This window comes from Protomyctophum bolini, assembly GCF_963924005.1.
Source record: "Protomyctophum bolini genome assembly, chromosome: 18".
Classification (NCBI taxonomy): domain Eukaryota; kingdom Metazoa; phylum Chordata; class Actinopteri; order Myctophiformes; family Myctophidae; genus Protomyctophum; species Protomyctophum bolini.
In genome coordinates, this window is record NC_137879.1 from 18,547,724 (window position 1) to 18,563,641 (window position 15,918).

At 40.0% G+C, this 15,918-nt stretch overlaps 2 protein-coding genes across 3 annotated transcripts; one reads left to right on the plus strand and one right to left on the minus strand.

Moving 5' to 3' along the window:
* Positions 1-99: 99 nt before the first annotated feature.
* phf5a (PHD finger protein 5A) lies at positions 100-2,566 on the plus strand. Its single transcript, XM_080788721.1, has 4 exons — positions 100-200; positions 601-624; positions 2,046-2,212; positions 2,382-2,566. The coding sequence occupies exons 1-4, from the start codon at positions 149-151 to the stop codon at positions 2,469-2,471; spliced, it is 333 nt and encodes a 110-aa protein (XP_080644847.1). The 5' UTR covers positions 100-148; the 3' UTR covers positions 2,472-2,566.
* A 2,469-nt stretch (positions 2,567-5,035) lies between these two features.
* Positions 5,036-12,014, minus strand: tefa (TEF transcription factor, PAR bZIP family member a). Of its 2 annotated transcripts, XM_080789093.1 has the most exons (6): positions 11,370-12,014; positions 8,428-8,817; positions 7,144-7,364; positions 6,812-7,023; positions 6,468-6,530; positions 5,036-6,183 (listed from the first exon to the last, which is right to left on the minus strand). In XM_080789093.1, exons 1-5 carry the CDS (start codon positions 11,488-11,490, stop codon positions 6,482-6,484), a joined length of 993 nt encoding a protein of 330 aa, XP_080645219.1. In that variant the 5' UTR covers positions 11,491-12,014; the 3' UTR covers positions 5,036-6,183; positions 6,468-6,481. The 2 variants fall into 2 exon arrangements, with proteins under 2 accessions (XP_080645219.1, XP_080645220.1); XM_080789094.1 differs by lacking the exon at positions 6,468-6,530 and having other exon boundaries at positions 11,370-12,012.
* Positions 12,015-15,918: the final 3,904 nt, after the last annotated feature.

A 15,918-nucleotide genomic window follows, 5' to 3' on the forward strand; every position in this document is an offset into this window, starting at 1 on the left:
TGAGAATCACTGGCAGTATCTAACACCAACAGCAGGAGGCAGAAATACGCCAAAGGGCTTCTTTCTAGTAGCCGCCTAGCCGGAAACACAACACACGCAGAAGAAGAAGACTCAAAGGTGAAAGTTGAACCACCTTCTTGTTAGCAACATGGCGAAGCATCATCCTGATTTGATATTTTGTCGTAAACAAGCTGGTGTCGGTATGTTTTATTTCACTTCTCCATTATGCTGGTCGACTGTTTCGTCTCGAGAATGTTACAATATGTATTTTAAATGAATGGTTTATGCTTTGAGATAATATTCATAACAACTCTCCGTTAGCTACAATGCTAACGTTACGACCAGATTACGACGTGCAGTTCATTCATTCATTCAGCTAGGCACCTCACGAAGTTGATAATAACAATGCTTGTAAATAATAAATATGTATTAGATCGGAAAGTTGTCAATGCACTCCATGCTTTTAAATGTGACGATTTGTGTGGTGAATTATTTCTGTTTACAATTTACAAGGTGACGTTATTTATGCTACTTTGGCTGTTGGCTACATTATGAGGAGGATCAAGTGTCGTGTTCTGATATTTTGTTTTTCTTTCTCAGCTATTGGAAGACTCTGCGAGAAATGTGAGTACTAGTATGCACATTTGCACAACTAAATTGGCTACAAACTCACTTTGCTTGCTTTCTGATTCTTACATTGTTTCTTGTTTACACTTGTTTACACAGTAGCCGCAATTTGCAACACTAGGGCTCCATTTTCGTCTTCTCCTTTTTTACTATTTTGAAAATCATTTTTGAGTCAATCGAATACCAAACAACTCGCCCCCGTGAAATGTTTGAATGTAGTTAACAGTTAATTTAGTATTTCCCTCCCTCTCTGAAATTATCTTGTATACAGATTTATTTGATTGTATAGTAGTCGATCTCTATACTCTGTAAAATTAAGAAAGAATATGACACAGAGGCGGTGACTGCTTAATGAAGTTAATGTAGGACCTTCTAGCAGTTCATTTCGTTTTATTAAACACATTTCTTCCATGTAGCCCATGTTTTGTAATGGCATCATCATGCTATTATGCCTGTGGATATACAAAGTGAACTTAACAATGATACTACCTTTTATATAATCACCAACATGAATTATGTTGGTTATTTACAGCTAGGTAGAGTATTGGGGCGAGATGGAAAAGGGGCGACCATACCGGTTACCATACATTGACACGTTGTGAGCTTGTAGACTGGCCATTTTAACGATTAAAAAATGTTTGGCAAAATAGTAAAAAAAAAAAAAAAAAAAAGGCAAAGAAGTTTAGGGATAAGGGGTTTAGCGGTGATGAAAATTGAACCCTATATGTTTGCAAACCTGACCAAATTTCCAATTGGCTTGTAATAAACGACGTTAAACTCGCCAACATTGCAGCTGTAGGGCAAGCTTGAATGATCCTCTTTCAATCTGCAAAGCATTTATTTCATAATCAACCGTAGACATGTTGTGAGCTACTTTCTGTCAAGAAATTCAGCGCAGGTGGTTATTTTTCTAAGACCAATTACATGAAGACAACGTTGAAAATGTTCTACAGTATTCGTTCCATAGCCCAGTAAACCATCCTGGTCGTGTAAACTGGGATTCCACATTACTAGTCCACCCAAGTGCTGGGAGGGCGTTTTGCAGAAACCAAAAAGTGGAAGAGCCAATCGGTATCTGCGCTCAGGTCACTGATTGACATGCGCTGAGTGGTGCTCAGTGATTAGCTCTTGACTTCCACTTTTTGATTACTGCAAAACGTCCACCCAGCGATTGGGACCAGTCTGTAGAAGACTCGTGAAAAAAAAGCTAATTCACGCAACCGTGATGTATTACCATTCATTCTACAGCTTCATATTTACGTATTACTCTGCACTACCACCAAGCATGCTGCTAAATATGTTACGTTACACTGTACGTACCTCTGTTATACCTTGTATATTTTGCACCACTTTTTGCCTCCTTCTTTGTTACTGTGACTCAATCCCTAATCCTCGCATTATGTAATTTATTTTCCCAGGTGATGGTAAATGTGTGATATGTGATTCTTATGTGAGACCATGCACACTGGTGCGTATCTGTGATGAGTGCAACTATGGCTCCTATCAAGGCCGCTGTGTGATCTGTGGAGGACCTGGTGTGTCTGATGCCTACTACTGTAAAGAATGCACCATCCAGGAGAAAGATGTAGGTTGATTCAAAAACTGTTGGTCACTTCAATGGCCTTTTAGAATATTAACCAATGGATGAATGCATAATTTAAACCAACCGAAAATCACTTTAATCATAGCACATTCCTAGTCTTAACTTTTATTAATAACCTGTTTCCCTGCCCTTTCCCTATTTGTCCATACAGCGTGATGGCTGCCCTAAGATTGTGAACTTGGGCAGCTCCAAAACAGATCTGTTTTATGAAAGGAAGAAATATGGATTCAAGAAGAGGTGAAGACACTAGACCAATTACCAGCGCCTTTCCTACAGATTTTCTGTGAAACATTTTTTATTAACTTTTGATTTGTCAGTAAAGATCTTTTTATATTGCTTCTGTGTTGCTCTCTGGTTTCTTAAATACTAGTGCTTTCATTATTACACAAATCATGCATCTGAAATAAATAGAATCATTTAAACAAGAAATGAACTGGGTCCAATGAACCATTATTGTAAAACATATTTTTCTAGTCTTTTTCATGAGCCTATGCTTCAGTCAAATGGAACCAATGTCAACATGGACCTTAAGTTAAATATGCTGTAGAAAAGATGATCAACTAGTTTGTAGCATCACTTACCGGTATTACTATATTTCTCCTGCATATTTTCTGTCCACTAGATGGCTGTATTGCACATCAATTGTACGCCAATATGAACATTACTGTGTTGTGTTCTGATATAGCTAGTCACTACACCATATCAGGTGGTTAGCAAGGGTAATGATATATATACACACACAGTTTGGAATTTGGCCCTGGAAGTTTTGAACTTTTTTAGGATTTAAACGTTGCCAATGATGCCAACATTGTTTTATCCCACACAGATACACTGAATTATGAATTGAAGTTTCAATATTCTGCCAGCTGTCATTTTTGTATATTGGAAATGGTCCTGACTGGGGATAATTGAAGCCTTATTATATGCTGTTTGGTTGACTTGGTGACACTAATTGCCACAAATATGATTTCGTTTTTCCAACAATGCTTTCTTTACTAATATAATTATAAAAGTTGGGACACAAAATAGTCACACAATGCTAAGTCATTGTTTACAAAAGAATAAAAACGGGTCCCTCAACATGTTACTGTACCAGTTAAACAACTTGAGCATATAAAAAGCAAATTCATAATGACAAGTCGGGAAGCTCATTTGTCAAGGGAGTCACTCAAGGCAGCTTTGCCTGTGTAGACATCATTCAGTATGATTATTACATTGGAGCCTACATAGGGGTTGACACTAAGGCATAACACTAAGATGTTGATGAGGTACTTGCCCGGGCAACGGGCAAGTACAGGTCATGCCCACTTGCCCAAAAAGTACTACATACATATGAATGACTATGGGTTCACACTTGTTTTTATATTTTTAAGTGTAGCAACAGTGAAAAGAGCACATTATAGGTAACCTATTGTGCATTCACAACCTATATTGTACATTCCACAGACCAAAAGATGGCAACCTGAAAGCAAACTCCATCTGCCCGAAAGTATTATTTAACTGCCAGGCGCAGGTGGGAACCAACGTCTGAATACCTTAATTTGAGCAACTACAGTAATGTGCTCAACGAAAATAAGTATTTGCATGATTTCACAAGTAAATACCTTGAAAAATTAGAGCTTAGAAAATAAAATACAATAAACACAATTTGCCTGAAAATAGATTACCCAGCTATGACCTTTTTCATGAAAAAAATGAGTAGTGATATGGCTGACTGAGTAAAATAAAACAATCTACCTGAAAATAGATAGCTATAAGTGAAGAGCAATTTCCGCAATTACCATTTCCGCAATTACCATTTCCGCAATTTCCATTTCCGCAATTTCCATTTCCGCATTTCCGCAATTTCCATTTCCGCATTTCCGCAATTACAATTTCCGAAATTTCCATTTCCATTTCCAACTATTAATGGCAGCTGGGTTTCATCATTCAAATAAAATAGAATTCTGTCCGTTTAGCTATAAAATTATGTCAGGGAATAGGGATACACAGTATATGTCTTTCATTTGCATTGCATCTCCCCCCCGTTCGAGTAATAGTACAACTCTAATAGTATTACTTATAATAATGTAATTAAAGATTCATTCAGATTTATTTATTTTTATTTCATTTTCCAGATTTTTTTTTCTTCTTTTTTTTAGATTTTCATTGGTGGGCCAGTCATAATGGTCCCGCGGGCCTGATGTGGCCCGCGGGCCTGAGGTTGAGTATCACTGGGTTAATATAAACAAAAATTACAATACAAGGGGATGAAAGCACCACAGCAACATGCCCTTTTCTCATTAGCTTTCACTCCGATATAAAAACATATAAATACACGGTGCATTGTAAAAAAAGAATATATATTGGATAAGTGCAAATCCCAGAAAACCTAGGACAAAAGCTTGACTTTAGCTCCTGATATGTTCCAAAATTGTTTGTTGCCCCTAGACTGCATTCATGTGGCCGAAGCGTAATTAAGACACAAAACTATTAAAGGGATTCTTGTTCATGACTTGACCAAGAGACTTCATGGTTTGTTTAGTCAAAATAAAACAAAACCCTGCAACTCACATTTCCCACAGCTGTGTGAGCCTGTGAGGGCACTTCAATTTGAGCCAGAAGGTTCATATTTTCCCCTCAAATTGTTAGCGGTACAGTTAATCCATGATGGCAGATCACGCAAATTTCCTGAGAAGCAGGGTGAGCAAAGAGAAGTTGGGTTATATTAGATTTCCTAGATATCGAGTTCTAAAAAACATTCTAATGTATGTATGTGCATATATTTTTTTATTTTATTTTTTTTGTAAAATAATGAAACAAGTATAGAAAATATAGTTATATTTACATGTGTCAATGTACTCTACACAGTATGACATTTCCGAAGCATTTTTGGCATTAAAATAACAGGTCAATAAGACAAATCACAAGAGAATCTGACTTATCTCCACAAACAAGAATGAAATGCTATAGGATAAAGCCTAATATTAGGCTTAACAATCGTGAGATGAAGACTCAAAGAAATATGACAAACCATAAAGTACAAATATGTGCAACTGGTGCAGTAGAGTACACACTACAGTTTCTCTTTTTTTTGTCATTGCAATCCTATGAAGCTGAAATGACCAAAATCATCACAGTCATCCAAATTACTGGACATAAGAAGTTAATTTGCCATGTAACAATATACAATGTGAAAAATATAAGAGCGTGTTTTTCAAAGCTTACCGGTATTTAAAATAGTGGAAAGGAGTTGAAGCAAACTTAAATGGTCTGCATTGCTATAATGCCTGTTATCCAAAGCGCTTTAAAAGCTGCATTACATTCACCCATTCACACACTGATGGCAGAGGCAGCCATGCAAGGCACAACTGCTCATCGGGAACAGTTATGGGTTGCTCAAGGACACTTGAACACAAAGCCAGGAGGAGCTGGGGATAGAACTGGGAGATGGCCACTCTACCCCCTGAGCCACTTACTTATTGCAAATTAAAGTTGAAATCAGCATATTGTTTTTTCCAAGCTATTATGTTTTCTTGGATACTGAAATTTTTACCTGAAGAATAAAGTCACCCCTCAACCCCCACCCCAGACAAACGGGTTAGGGTTATCCATGCCTCCACAACACGATTATCTAATTCGGCAAAATGTTGTACAAAACTGAGCTGAGCACACTATAGATGTGGTGTACTGAAGAAGCTCTTAGCAGTCCATTAACACAAATGTATGTTTTTTTAAAAAACAAAACCAGTGAAATAAAAATAGAACTCTTTTCAAAAAGACAAAATCCTATCGCATGCCATACTGTTTATACATGGAAATGTCATGTAAATCTTCCTCTTCATCCTCATCTCCATCTGGTCATGCAACAGTCCAGCTGCATGATTCATTTATTCACTTCCCCCATTTCCACCAACAGAAAAAAATAAATGAATAAATCAGTGATAGTCTAGGAGTCTTCCTCTTGCAGCGCACTTGAAAGAAAAGAGAAACAGGGAGGTGAATCACACAGGAAACAGGAAGGAAGTTCAACATGAGGTTAAGGGAAGAGAGGTTAATGCCATATTTAATTTCATACAGCGTTAACAAACGTTGATGCCTTGCGGCTGTGTGCGCCTGAATGTAATGAATTAATGTAATATTTGTTTGTGAAATATTACTACTTGAATAAGAATACATGATTCCAGAGAGACGCATTGTATTTTTCTTCACGTATAAATGGTTGACAGTTTAACAATTTCTCCTTCCACTTTCTTACCCCTCGTCTCTTTCTCAGCTCTCCTTTGTCCAATTCCTTGCATACCACTGAGTTGAATGATATCTTTTCAGTGGAACAGGAGAAAATGTAATCTGTGAGGCACTACTTTGACCACTATAAATTGGGTTATGACAACAATGACACAGCAAATCCCTGGCCTGATTGTCTTTCTTTCTTTTTTTTTTGACTGATGCAATCTTATGTGCAAAAGGGCAATAATTCTAGGAACCCAGTGTACTGCTAGTTTTTATTCTAGCCATCTACTCAACGACTAATTTAGACCCAATAGCGGCAGGCCAGTTATGTGTGTATGTGCACATATAATTGTTAATGCAGTCTCTTACAGTCTTCCGAACTTGGATTCATAGCTGGATACAACATTCTTGAAGCGGCCACATTCCTTCCGGAGCTCAGCCACTTCTGTTCGCAGTGCCACGTTTTCACGCTCAAGGAACGCGGCGCGGACAGTAATCTGGTTTTCCTTTAACCGGCGAGCATCACGAGAACGCTTTGCCGCAACGTTGTTCTTCTTCCTCCGCTGCCAGTACTTATCATCCTGAGACGAGAAAAGTGTATATATTCTTTTAATAAAAGTAAAAACTATGAATATTTAAGACTGACGTTGCACCTTATGCAGTGTCAGTATTGAGAATTTTGAGAAATTCCCTAAGCTTACCTTCTGTTCCTCTGGAACTAACACCTTCCTTGCTTTCTTGATCATTGGTTGAGGCTTGAGCTCCTCATCTGTGAACTTGTGCTTGCGTGGATTGAACAGTTCACCTCCAGGCACACTGGACAACACCAGGTCAGTGGGATCTGGCTCAAAGTTGACGTCCACCTCGACCTCCTCAGGCTTGATAGGCTCTGGGGTCATCCTATTCTCGTCTGTGGTCATCTCTGTGTGAAAGATGGTGAGAAATATAATTTAAGGTGAATGCTTCCCTGCTCTACACTCAGCATTAAGGGTTAGATTGGGGGGAAATCCCTGCAGTAGTATCATGTTCAGGGGGTGTACTTGTACATCAAGCTGCCTGCGGAACTTAATATAACAAGTGATACATGCAAAACACTGTACTCCTGCCATTATCTACCCAGTTAGACCAGTTTCAATTTTTTCCCTCTCACTCCCCAACTCCACACATAGAACATTCTGGTGTTGCGTGACTTTTAACACACTAACAAGCATGTATAGCCTAGGCCCACGTTTAGAGCGACTCCAACAGGTGGAGAAAGGGTGCTCAACAGGTCAAAAACATAAACATAAATATGCTGCTGCTGCTGCTGCTGCTTCTTTCATTCTATGCAAACATGTTAGTTGAAGTATTCTGTACATTTCTAACAGCACTTAATAAAAGTGGAGCACTTAATAAAAGTGGAGCAGCTTATAAAAACTATTATTATTTTGAAAATAATGTTTAATAGTTCAACTAGCCGATCTACATCGACACGTTGTGAGCTTGTAGATTGGCTATTTTAACTAAAAAAATCTTTCTACAAAATGGTAAAAAAAAAAAAAAAAAAAGGCTAAGTAGTTTAGGGATAAGGTAGCCTGGGCCCAGCCCTGAATCGCTAGCCACGGCCATTAAAAAAATATGTTCTGGCGAAACGAAATGAAAATCCAGACTGAGTGTCAGGCTAGGGATAAGGGGTTTAGCATGACGAAAATAGAGCCCCTAGTCTATAAAGTGCTATGTAATGTAGAGAATACCGGAGGAACCTCAATTTTTCATTATTGCCACTGACTGAACTGCATGAACTGTTCTGTGTCAATAATGAATGAAAAAACACTAAACAGTTGCGTTGATGACTGGACATACATAGATTGCTTGTTTATTAAGATTCTCAAACTGGGCCCATGATCCCAATAATAAGCCTACACTGTCAACTTTAAGAAGGGACAAAAATCCTCACTCCACACTTTCCTCACTTCCTTCCATCTTTCCCTGCTGTCCTCACTCACCTGCACTGATGATAACTTCCTCTTCACAATCGTCCAGCTCCAGTATGGGCAGCAGGCCCACTTGGGCGGCAGGGGTCTTGGCAACCACAGGGGCCTTGGCGGTCACAGGGGCCTTGGTTGCCTGGGCAGCACGAGCAACCACTGTGGGCTTTGTCTTCTCCTTCGCTCTTTCCTGACTACTCTTTGGCGAGTCTTCATCCATGGAGGGGGTGATTCCATTCTCCATCAGGAACTCCTCCAGGTCCATGTACTCCAGGTGGAAGTTCTCACCATCATAAGGGATAGTCTTGTCCCAGATGGCTGGGGTCAGGGCGGCTGAAGGCCCAATCCCACTCCCTCCTCCATCAAGGTCAATATTGTCACCAAGGCCAAGCTTCACTTTGTCCGTCTCTGGAAGACAACAGTACACACAACAGTGTATGTCAGCACAGCAGAGTAGTACATATATGCACACAAGCATGAAACAGACATTTTCACACTTCAGCTAAATGTATACACGCAGACAAGGCACACACTCAAGAGTTGATTCGATGCTTCCGGAGGAGTGAGCAACTTGGTGAAAGAATGACTTTTTATTTCCATGAAAAGAGTAATGTGACATGATGAGTAAGGAGCAGAAGGCAGTCTAATCTAACTATGGAGGTCAATGGGACAATTTATCAGTAAGTCTACTGAAAATGCCCCAAATACAGACAAGGAAAATCCAAGATAAAATGTGTTAGGCCTAGCTACCAGAACAGCTCCAATATGCACCTTTAAATAGTTGTACCCCATTTTGTGTTTGTTTTCTTTTAAATATATTTTTTTGGGCTTTTTCTGCCTTTATTGATAGGTTGAAAGTATACTGACAGGAAGGAGAGAGATGGGGGAAGTCATGGGGCAAAGGCTGTCGGGATCGGGAGTCGAGCCCATGGCACGCCGTCAGGCTGGCTCAGCAGCCTAGGTGCCCAGACGGTTGAGCTAACCGTCCGGGCCCATTTGGTGTTTTATTTTTTAATGACGATAGTGGATAGTGCTGTCTGTAGAAAATATACTGTATAGGCGTGTCCTCGTTCAAGTCAACCGAACTACATTTGCCAATTTGGTTATGATCTGGTGATTACAAATGAGTATCATGTTCATGATACTCATAAAACCATTCAGTGACCCCTAGTTTCATGGGGTCATTGACATCCTGGGAGAGACCACTGCAAACAGAATAGAAGTGTTTCATCATGGGATAAAAATTATCACTCTATTGATTTACAGTGACAGTACAGACTTGTAATGGTCTATTTGGAACCCCCTCAATGAACCCTGAGGATCCCTGCCTGATGAGAACCACTGTCCTAGAGATTTTGAAGGGCGCTTGCCCCTCCTATGCCCAGCTTTGTGTGTCTGTGTGTACCACGGAAATGTTGGTGTATGTGCTAACATACACCAAACATTGACAATCAATCCTACACAAATATTGACAATGAATGGACAATTTTTAGTGTTCGTGTAAACAAACATTGCGTAACACAAACATTGAAGATAAAGGTGAGAACGCAAATTGAGATGATTGGCCCCTCACTTCACACGTGTGATATTTAAATTACACAATGGTTCCGCATCTGTACTGTATTTTTCACATCTCGGTAGATCAGTACATATGGCTTTTGAAGCACTTCACTCTCAAATGTGCATTTGTTTTTGTAAGGAGTGCTTTACACAGCAACCCTAGGATACATCCCTTTCTCTTTTGTGTTTACCCTTTTCCTCCCTAATTTACTAGTTTTGCCAATAAATCCCCTTCTATGTAGCTGTGGATGTACTGATCTTGCTGACAGTCTAATCCTGGCGTCCTGCATTTACATTATCACCTGATGCTCTCGTCTAAGAGATGCTCTTGTTTTTGAGGGGCTAGCCCCTCCTATGCTTTTAGTGTATGTTCACAAACTTTGTCCTACACAAACATTAAAGTCCCATTGACAATGAATGGACAATTTTACGTCATAGTGTCTGAGCAAATAGACATAGTGTCTATTTTACGTCATGATGATGTACGATGATAACTAGTAGAGCACCCCTCACTTTTCTTTACACATTGCACTAATGCATGAGTCCCCACACTATAACAGAGCCACTGGACCCCCTCACTCTAGGGATAAAACATTCAGGCCCTATTGTGCAGAATATGATTAAGGATAGTTTTTCCGATGCCGATAGCCATCACAGTTTGAAAATGGACATTTCGACAGTAATTCCCAACCCTATAATATCCATATTTATTAGTATCTTTCCCATTAATTAATGCAGTTCCTATTGGAACACAAACACATTGAGTAGTCTTTGTGACCGAAGATCCTGCCATCCCTAGCTGCCACAATAATGAAACTCAAGTCTTTCAATGAAGTCACAGCTAGACCCACTGACCCACTCAGCATTTTTATATAGACTATGCCACAGATAGGATGTTAATTGCTTAATTATTATATATCATGCATGTCCACCTGTAATCCTGTATGAAAACATCTGCATTGTTTTCCCACTCAATCAAATTTTACTTTCATATGGCCTAAATTCTTGTAGATCCTTGTAAACTGTTTGCTTAGCTCCATACTTGTATCTCGCATCATATGTGTATAGGGTAGGCTACATTTCCTCACGATTTGTCTTCTTTTTCATATATTTACATAATATTTCATATCAACCATCCAGTTATTCCAATTCAGTTAAAGGCAAAACAACAATTAACACAAATAAACCGATGGTGTTATTTTTTATAATTTTTAAGCTTACATGCCTACTCTTTTATTTATCTCCCGTGTTGTCTCAATGTCAAATATACCAGTTATAATTGACCACTATTTCTCGGTTGTGGACAGTGGACGTGCGCGCAAGCAGTTTCGGGATGTTTCGGCTAAACTCGTTCAAATACGAACTCTTTCTTGCTCCACACACGAACCTGCTGGACTTACCGTCGTCGCCCTCGAGTAAATTCGGTGGTGGTGTTTCCATTATTTTCTTTATAACCACAGGGAGTGACCCATGCAACCCCGTGGTCGTTTCCAGTGTGATGGTTAATGGATCCTTAGACATCCCTGCTCCTTTGTTTTACGGAATTATTAACAAACTAAATATCCCTCAAATTATTCTGTTATCTCAATAACAACAAGTGGAGTTACAGTAGCCGGTTACCAAATATATTCCCCCACTCTTAAGCTGTCCTTGGATTTGAAATAAGCGCAATTCGTTCATAGGTGCTGAGAGGTAAGAACACTGTTCAAGACATCACAGAACAGTCAGTGAGTGCAGTGTGTGCTGTGCATGGCCCAATTCTACAACAATTCGATGGTCAATCGAAGCCGCGCCTCCTGCTGTTGATAGGTGAGCTTTGCGTCAAACATCATGAATATTAAACCACAGACCGTAACAAAAAATAAAAGAAAATACCGGTATATTAACATTCTAAATATGAAACAGCCTGCTGTTGATAGGCAAGTTTTGGGTCAAGCGTAATGAATATTAGCGTTGTAAATTAATCAGACTGCTACTGATTGGTTTGGGGTCAAACAATGAAACACAACATGATTCATGAATATTAACGTTCTGCACGTAAAAGAGGCGGGCAGGCGCGGAGACAAACCAATGGGCATCGTTTCAACAAGTCGAGAGACCATTGGTTGAAAAAACATGTTCTGAAATGAATAATTTAGAAATGTGGCAGAGGAACGACGTTAATTTTTCAAAACTACGTAGAACTAAGTAAGGGAAGCATGCAGTCCCTATCAAAGTTGTGCAGCCTTCCTTTATCCGTTTCGGATTCTGTTTTCTCAAAGAATGACAAAGAAGACTGAACGTCTGAACCTGTTCCAGCGATTGAAAGAAAACAAAACAACGGGCAATAATAGTAGCAATGGACAGTTTTACTCGACCAGAGTCGACCTAAATGTTGTTCTTGTACGTTCGCTGTCGTATCTCCGACCAACTGACAACTATGGTCTCCAGCACAAAATTATCACGTTGAAAAACATGTGCCGTCTGCAGCTGTCATATGTTACATGTCGCCAGCAGTGGCCAGCCAATAGAACAGCCAGGCTCCATGTAAACATGTGTTGGAAACGTGGGTGCTGCTGCACAGAGGAGAAACGTCAGATATGACTGAGACATTCCACATATTCATATATGACGTTTCATCATGACATGAGACATCTCACCCATATACTCGTATTCTTTTCATAATGATGCACGTACTGTTTTATGATGTTATTTCGTTTTAGGTCATCCGATCCGCATACCGTAATCCAATGAAAAGTCATTAGAACATAATGGCTTTTTAAACAAAAGTAAATCTGAAAGGAGGCCAACTAATCTTCTATATGATGAGGCTTGTGTCTCATCATATACTATGTGTACATATACACATAGTGTGTGCATCACTCAATCCTAACCCTACAGCCGTGATGGCAAGAGCTTTGTATAGCGGTGGGTGTATGTTCTCACCAGTGAGGACCAAAATACATACGTCTCGTGATTATCTGTTTTCACCATAACAGTGTAGCCTGAACAGGCACTCAGCGTCTCCTGTCTTCAAGGTCAACTAGTAAGTAAGTATTAGTAGTAACTAGTCTGCTAGTAAATAAAGCACGTCATTGGAACACGTGCCATCACATTGCTCCAGTAAACAAACAAGAACCCACTAATTAATGTGTCTCACTGTCTCTTTAGAGTTATTATTAATGACATACCCAAAGACAGACAGACCGTGTGGTCGGTGGAGATATGCATATCCTATGAATTAGTCACGTGTTCTGAGAATTATTGATTCTATACTGTCAATACCGAAGCACTGGGCCTATATCATCACTCCATACAGGCATGGCACAGACAAGTCAGCACAGGCCATTTACAAAACAAAACAAAACACTACTTTGCCCTTGAGATCAGATGCATATCCTATGTATAGTTGGTGAAAAAGACAGCCTCTCAAACAATGTAGCTGGCTTGTAATTTACACCCCACCCCAGTCCCCCGATAGCTTTCATGAGGTCAAGTGTAAGAAAGAGATTGACGCTTGGACCTTGCATTTTCTCTCTAGCACATTGAATTCTGCATTCACTATGATGTTGGGGTCCGGGGTATTAAATATCACAGTAAAATCAGTCATTGTTATACCTTCAGAAGTTCAGAACATGTTATGCTCTATGTCTTGGTCCTAACCTGCTGGTTGAGAAAAAGTTCATTGAATGGAACATCCACTCAAATTGTTTCAACTGGATCCAGTACTTATTGCAGGATATTGACAGTATAGCAACTTAATTGTTGCTATATTCTAATAGTATATTGTATTACTATTAGTTACAATGCAACTGTTACATGACAGTATTATTACACAGTAAAACCCTTAGGGTCTATCACAGTTATATTAACACTGATGATTGTATTGTTTATTATTATGTAATTTTGTGTATCAGGATAAAGCGATTAAATAGTCCCACAAAGCAAAGTTAATCAGTCTCAGAGTCACCCACATATTTGGATGGCATGAATACAAGTGAAACCTAAATGGGATCGCCTGCGTCACAACTAGCATGCCACTTCTCTGGCAATACAAATATGGTTGCACGTCTGAGGACAGGACCACTGTCAGCATGACACAGCAGTTTTCAGTCACGTGTGTGTGTGTATGTCCCACTGCTCGACTACAACACTAGTCAGTGGGTTCACACAGGGTTTGGTGGGGGGTGTATATTTGTGCTTGTGTGTGTGTGTGTGTGTGTGTGGGGGGGGGGGGGATTTAGGATGTGAGTTTAGAATCTATCTTTGAAAACTCTGTATGTTGGTTAGTAGTCAAACTCATGGGAATTGTGCCATTAGGTCAAAGAAAGATGGATTTGTAAAGACATTTGACAACAGTTGAGTTTACATAAACACTGTGGTACAGATTTCCTCTTGGAACTATAGAACTTTACTTTACTTTATTAAGGATCCCCATTAGCACTTTCAAATGCGTGACTATTCTTCCTGGGGTCCAAAACAGAAGTGGAACGTTAGTTACTAATGTGTAAATAACATAGATTTTGTCCACATTCAACCACCTGCACACTTTGTTTCACACATTTAAACTTGAAATAACTTTCTTTTTGAACTATTAGTTGGGTTAATATTTTTATTTTCTCACCAGTTTTGTCAGTTCCCCCTGTGTACTGCAGTCCCCGTCGTTGCCAACTCCCACTTTTTGGCCTGAGGGGAGTGTTGACAACCACATGCCTCCCCTGATGCACATGGAGTTACCTGATAGTGAGAAGGGGAGAGTATAACAATAACACACACAGAGGTTCACACTACATTATCTTACTCAGTTCCCCTCTCCATTGAACAGATCAGATGCCCCCCACCAACCAGTAGGGGTCACCCATGGCGCTTGCTCTCTTTTGGGTCGGAAAAGTCTGGTTGTCCGTCCTGAGATTGGGAGGTCAGGGCTCAATCTCTGGACGAGTCATACCAAAGACTATAAAAGAAAATGTACAGTTACCCAAGAATGGCTCCATCCTTGGGACACAGGATCAAGGTTTGGGGGAAAGACCCTACGACATACTCACATTGTACACAACTACACATCAAGCTGCTTCACGCTAAGGAAACAGGAGACAGGCTCCTGAGTCCTGACCCATGGGCCACAGGCCCACATAGCTCGGGAACCATTTGTTTCCACAAAAAACTAGCACATAATGTTCTATAGTTGCTTGTTAGAAGTTGTTACTTTATCAAGCAGTATTTAGTTTAAATTGAATTGATTGATTATCTGCAAATGCAACACAGTGCCCTTATGAAGTCACCCCACTACTCAAAACATTTAATTTTGAACACCACCTTCCTGATCTATTTGCAACGGACTGACCTCATGCTTCCTCCATGCATGAGGAGTCCAAGCTGCTTCTTTTCACCTGACAGGGGGGAGTTTCCCCGGCTGGACGTAGCGCGTGGAAGGAACACGTTATTCTGACCAGTTCCTTTCGCCTCCATCAGGTGCCCCAGCTGGCCAGGGGGAGGTAGTTTGCCTGCACTACCCCATCTGAAAAAACATACATAATTGGCAAGCTCACAGCCATTTTTAAATATGCAATGTAGCGTTAAAGTGGTATAAACTGATTTTGATGCATTACCCATTTTGCAGGCCGCTGGGGACCCTGTAGAACCCCCCCAAAGACCCCTGTGGGTCCCGAGACCCCACTTTGAGAAACACTGATTTAGACTAGAGAATGGCTACCTGTTGCTCCTAGTTGACAATGCCAATCACAATCAGTTCGTCTCTACAGAACGCATTCAAGTATGGAACTCAGTTGTACACTACAGACTACAGTATGGTCTTTAGATGGTCCTGTATTTCTGTACCCTACATTAGAGGTTGTTCACAGGTTAATCTTGGGGTACAGTTCAAACCCAAGTGTCAAAGGGGGTGTCTGGTTATGGGCAATGCAGTGTTGACATCTCAATTCAATGCAGATTAGAACTCAAAGTGGATAT

Coding starts and splice junctions, on each gene's coding strand:
- tefa (XM_080789093.1), bottom strand. CDS start 11,490: ATGTCTAAGGATCCATTAACCATCACACTGGAAACGACCACGGGGTTG. Junction 8,818..11,369: donor TTTACTCGAGGGCGACGACG/GTAAGTCCAGCA, acceptor GTTGTCTTCCAG/AGACGGACAAAGTGAAGCTT. Junction 7,024..7,143: donor TAGTTCCAGAGGAACAGAAG/GTAAGCTTAGGG, acceptor TTCTCGTCTCAG/GATGATAAGTACTGGCAGCG.
- phf5a (XM_080788721.1), top strand. CDS start 149: ATGGCGAAGCATCATCCTGATTTGATATTTTGTCGTAAACAAGCTGGT. Junction 201..600: donor TCGTAAACAAGCTGGTGTCG/GTATGTTTTATT, acceptor TTTCTTTCTCAG/CTATTGGAAGACTCTGCGAG. Junction 625..2,045: donor TGGAAGACTCTGCGAGAAAT/GTGAGTACTAGT, acceptor TTATTTTCCCAG/GTGATGGTAAATGTGTGATA.